The following is a 5,697-nucleotide window of genomic DNA, read 5'->3' on the forward strand; positions in this document are numbered from 1 at the left end:
GGGTTCGGATATTACCCGAAATCTGAAGTAAAACCCGATTAACCCGAACATATATACATACATTACATTATGTATATATCTAAACCCCTAAATCCCTAAAACTAAAATTCCTAATTTCGATTCTTTCTCTTTTTTCTAAGAGTCTGTTCGGTTTCTCATCCCAATTATTGAAAATAGAGATCATCCCCAATTATTCAAACTGGAAACACCAAGTCGAGTTGTCGCCTCTTCTCCTCCTTCTGAAACTTCACGGAGGAAATCGAAGGTTTGTCTTCTTACTCTGCATCAATTGAACCTATATAATGTTCTTGTTGTTTGCTCTTGTTTTGATTTGTCTATTACGCTTATTCTTTTAGATGGAGAAACTGTTTTCTTGACTGTTATTTAAGCAATTTGGTTTTGATTGGTTCCAATTTGGTTTTGATTTGTCTTTTAAGATGCATTGCTTGATTTTTGGCCGAGCCGTGCTTGATGATGATTGTTATTAATGATGCGTTTTGGTTTGAATGTGCAGATGGACTCATCATCTCCAATTTTTGATGATGAAGAGAGAGATATACACGAAGAAGAAGAGTTTTTAACACCTGAGTCTAACCGAAGGGGGAAAAAGAAACAAACACGCAACAACGATTCCGAGTCTGAGCAACCTGAGTCTAAGTCTCCAAAGATTCTCAACCCAAGATCAAATGTGTGGCAACACTTCACAAGATTGAAGGACAATCGTAACAAAGGTAACTGCAACTATTGTGGAAAGGAGTTGAGTTGTCCAACAAAATCAGGGACAAAAACAAATCATCTAAAAATCTGCAAGGCCTACAAAGCATGGGAAGAATGTCAAAATCCTAGTGAAGGTCAACAAGTTATTAATAAAGATGGGAATTTACAGTCTGGAAAAGTGCCTGAGCATATTTTTAGAGAAGCATTGAATGAAATGGTGGTAATAGGAGAGTTACCATTGTCATTTGTAGAAGGAATGGCACTTAAACACTTTTGCAACAAGGTGATGCTCCTATCTTATTTTGCGACTTGTTTTAATATACATGATTCTAATTGATTTTTTCTACTTAGGTAAACCTATACAATCCGCATTCAAGAAGGACATCAGGAAGAGATGTAGTAAAGATGTTTGCTGAGAGGAAAGCTACTCTTAAAAAGTGGTTTCTCACTACCAAGCAAAGAGTCTCACTGACAACTGATATATGGGTTTCCTCTGTAACCGGTACTGTTTTTATAAATCAAAATTTCAATATATTCTCATCAATGTTTTTACTCAATTAGTGAAGATGCTTATCAATGTTTTTTTTTAATTCACAGGTTCAAGTTATATGGTTATAACTGCATACTACATTGATAAGAATTGGCGTCTAAAGAAGCTAATTATAGGATTCAAGCATGTTGAAGATCACAGAGGTAAAACAATCGCCAATACACTGCTGAAATGTCTAGCTGAATGGGGGATAGAAAGGCTGTTTACTATTACTGTTGATAATGCAACAGCTAATACTAGTGCTATGAGTCAATTTCAGTCTGCTTTCTCTTTAATTAGTGAAGATTCTCTGGTTCTTGATGGGGACTTTATGCATTTAAGATGTGCTGGGCATATCATTAACTTGATAGTGAAGGACGGTATGACTGAAATTGATTCAAGTGTGGCTGCAGTCTGCAATGCAATCTCATATGTTAGAGCGGGTCCAAATCGGAGGAAGTCATTTCAGTTGAGAGTCGATTCGGGTAGGTTTCAAAGGGAAGTTTGCCATTAGATGTCTGCACTAGATGGAATTCGACTTTTTTTATGTTGACTAGGGCAATAAAGTTCAAAGGAGCATTTGATAGGATGGAGTTTGAAGATAAGCTGTATAATGATCATTTTTTAGAGACTGAAAATGGAGTGAAAAGGATTGGACCTCCTCAGAAAAATGATTGGCGTAAAGTTAAAAGGTTAGTGAAGTTTCTAAATGTCTTCTATCATGCGACATCGGTTTTATCCGCCTCTACTACTATGAATGCATTCAAGTGTTATGGTGAGATAGTTAACATAGCAGTGAAGCTTCGGTTGCTTTGTAATAATGTTGATAATGAAGTGAAACTAAATGCAGAGAAGATGTTTGACAAATTCGACAAGTATTGGGATGGCCTGCATAACATCAACAAGATGTTAGTTATTGTCAGTGTCTTCGATCCGAGAAAAAAGATGCAATATGCAAATTTTGTGTTTTGAGGAGCTATATGGGGAAGGGAGTTTAAAAGCTAAGACATTGTATGATTCGGTTCTGAATATCGTTCGTGATATGTATAAAGAGTATTCTACAAGATCCAACGCAGCAGCAAATGAGAAACTTTCTCAGTCTCAGTCCTCAACTCAGAATACGCAATAGAGACAAGCAGACCGAGTATTTGACTCGATAGAGGTTGAGTTTGATGGCTATAACCCAGTGGACCATAAGTATGATACGCTGATTAAGAGGATTGGAGTTAGAAACACAAATGAATTGGATACTTATCTCAGGGAAGAAGTTGAGAATCCTGATTTGATGATGGGAATTGAATATGATGTACTCTCTTGGTGGAAAGTCAATAGTGGCAAGTATCCTATTTTATCTCAGATGGCTAGGGATTTATTTGCTATGCAGGTGTCTTCAGTTGCTTCTGAAAGTGCTTTTAGCACTAGTGGAAGGGTAATCAACCCATATAGAAGTTGTCTCACACACTATATGGTTGAGATTTTGATATGTACAGAACAATGGCTCAAGCAAGACCTCAAGTTTGAAGATACAGTGCTTACAAATGCACAGATTCTTGCTGACTTTGAGTTTGAGGATGAGCTTGAAAAAGGTTTGTTTCTTATCTTGTTTAATGCTTACTATCTAAAAGTTTTTTGTGTTAATATAAACTTATCTCTCAATGCTTGTAATTGTTTTTTCAGAGTTTGAAAATGATTCAGAAGGATCTTAAGTTATTCACATCACAAAAGGGAAGATGCAAAAGCGAATTGAACCAAAGAATGAAAGAAGCTGTTTTGAAATATTTCAAGTTGATTTTCTCTTTATTTTCGAATACTTGAACTTCTCAATTGTTTGTAGAATGTTTTGGAAGACTTGAATTTCTTTTTTCTTTTGCTTTGAACATTTGACTTTGAGTTTAAGTGCTTAAATTTCAGGTTAAGTGTTTGTTATTCACATTAGGTGTTTAAACTTGATCGGGTTTTGATCGGGTTTTGGACAATCCGATTGGGTTCTTCGGGTTTCGGGTATACCCGAACAAAACCTGAACCTGAAGGAACCCAATCCGAATCCGACCCGATAATATATAAAACCCGATCAGATTCTATATATGTAAACTCGAAAACTCAAAAACCCGAAAACCCGAACCCGATATCCGATTGCCCACGGCTACCTTGACGGATCCAAAGAAAAAAAAACAGTCGAGACGTCATGACGTTTTCAGATTCTAACATAGAACGAGAGATGTCATGACGTTTTCAAATCATAACATAGAACGCGTGCCGTTTTGTCAAAGCACTAAACCTCTTCCCTCATCCTCTCCAAGCTCATCTCCCGCTAAGGCCACTCTGCTGGTTTTGAGAGCTTAAACCCCAAATCTCCCCTCAAATCTGAATTTAGCTCATTTGCAATATTCCCTCAGTTCATTTCTGGGTTTCGGCTTCTTTCGACTTTATGGGTTGCGGAGCTTAGTATCAGTACAATTTCGTTTTTGGAATAGAGCTCTTTACTTCATGCTCATGGCGTCTCTCTCCTTCACCCAATTCCTATCGTTCCCCAGGTCCCTTTTCTTCTCTCTCTCTCGCTCTCTTGTTTCCTTAAATTTGAAAGTTTTATTTCATGGGTTTCTATGGATTTGGCGTAGAATTGCGTTGCTGCTTAGAAATGTGCGAACTTTAAGTTGCTCTTGTTTTTTGTTATCTTTATTTGTTCAATTTAGTGGAAAGAGATGTGTTTCTGTGTTTCATGTTATGGTTTTTCTCATATCTGTGATTAATTTTTGGCAGGTACAATGCAGATGTACCTTGTATCCTTCACTCACTTGGTTTTGTGAAGATTAGAGGTGAAAGATGGAATGGGAAACAAAGCTTTTCTTTGACTTCTGGTAGGAGAAAGTTATCAGAGTCAGCACCTCTTGAAGAAGAAGGAGATAATGATGGGAACGGTGCGGTTGTAGGGAAGAAATCATCTAAAGGTCCTAAGAGAGGCGGTGCTCGAGCAACTAAGAAGAAGGTGGTGGTGGCAACGGATGAACCGTTAGAAGAAAGTTCTGAACTTTTGGTAGACAATGATGATGATGTTTTGGATAAGGAAAGCACTGTCTCAGCTTCGAAACCAAAGACAAGAACTAGAAAGAAAGGTATGGATTTTACTATTTTATTGAGCTGAATGATGTCCTCTCTTGATGTTTCATGAGTGCTTAATTTGAATTTCTACACATTTACAGCTGCGGTAGCAGCTTCTTCTTCTGATGTGGAGGAAGTAAAACCCGAGAAGAAAGTGAGACGAAAGAGGACTGCTAAAAAAGATAAGGAACCGGAGGAGGATTTAGGTACTAATACATATGATGAGGGTAGTGATGCTGAGGAATCCTTGGCTGTTGAAAGCACTGATACCGAAAGTGAAGAAGAAGAGATTGATCTGAGTAAACATGAAAGTGAAGATATTAGTCACACTTATGGATGGCCTCCTCTTGTGTGTTGCTTTGGATCTGCACAACATGCTTTTGTGCCCTGGGGAAGGCCAGCAAACAGGCTTTTAGATTATGAACTACATGAACGGATGAGCGATGCTAAGTGGGCACCAGAGAAGTATATCAGGGCTCCTGGAGGGTGTGCAGGAGGTGTTGCTATTGCTCTTGCAAGCTTAGGTGGTAAGGTTGCTTTTATGGGAAAACTCGGGGATGATGAGTATGGTCAAGCCATGTTGTATTATCTGAATGTGTGCAACGTCCAAACGAGATCAGTTCGGATTGATGGTAAAAGGGTTACGGCATGTTCTACTATGAAGATCAGCAAGAGAGGTCGCTTGAAATCGACTTGTATCAAGCCCTGTGCAGAGGATTCACTTTCGAAATCTGAAATCAATGTTGATGTCCTCAAAGAGGTAAATGTTGTCCGGGAGATTTGGAACATTGAGTTATTGAACTCTTTTTCTTGTTCCCTTATCTCTTTCTATTAACTTTGGTGCAGGCAAAAATGTTCTACTTCAGCTCGCATTCTCTGCTCGATAAGAAGATGATGTCAACTACGATACAAGCCATCAAGATATCAAAGCAACTAGGCAACGTCATTTTCTATGACTTGAATCTCCCTTTACCGTTATGGCAATCCAGCGAAGAAACCAAGTCGTTCATACAGGAAGTGTGGAATCTTGCAGACATAATTGAAATCACAAAACAGGAACTGGAATTCTTATGTGGAATCGAGCCAACTGAAGAGTTCGATACAAAAAACAATGACATCAGTAAGTTTGTCCATTATCCGCTGGAAACTGTGGAACAGCTTTGGCATGAAAATCTCAAGGTCTTGTTTGTGACCAATGGCACTTCTAAGATCCATTACTATACCAAAGAGCACAATGGTGCTGTTTCCGGGATGGAGGATCCTCCCATTACTCCTTTTACAAGGGATATGTCAGCATCTGGAGATGGCATAGTTGCAGGTAGATTTTGCAGACTCTTTTTTTTTTTTTTTTT

General features: G+C 38.3%; 1 protein-coding gene across 3 annotated transcripts in view; it reads left to right on the forward strand.

Moving 5' to 3' along the window:
• Positions 3,533-5,697, forward strand: part of LOC104701545 (fructokinase-like 2, chloroplastic) — a 4,551-nt gene continuing 2,386 nt past the window's right edge. Inside the window, exons 1-4 of one of the 3 annotated variants that reach the window (XM_010417246.2) lie at positions 3,533-3,780; positions 4,007-4,359; positions 4,447-5,105; positions 5,192-5,663. In XM_010417246.2, coding sequence (XP_010415548.1) covers positions 3,734-3,780; positions 4,007-4,359; positions 4,447-5,105; positions 5,192-5,663 — 1,531 coding nt within the window. In that variant the 5' untranslated portion in view covers positions 3,533-3,733. The remainder of the gene's footprint in view (positions 3,781-4,006; positions 4,360-4,446; positions 5,106-5,191; positions 5,664-5,697) is intronic. The other 2 variants (XM_010417249.2, XM_010417250.2) reach the window with 2 other exon arrangements.

This window comes from Camelina sativa, chromosome 7 (genome assembly GCF_000633955.1).
Source record: "Camelina sativa cultivar DH55 chromosome 7, Cs, whole genome shotgun sequence".
Taxonomy (NCBI): domain Eukaryota; kingdom Viridiplantae; phylum Streptophyta; class Magnoliopsida; order Brassicales; family Brassicaceae; genus Camelina; species Camelina sativa.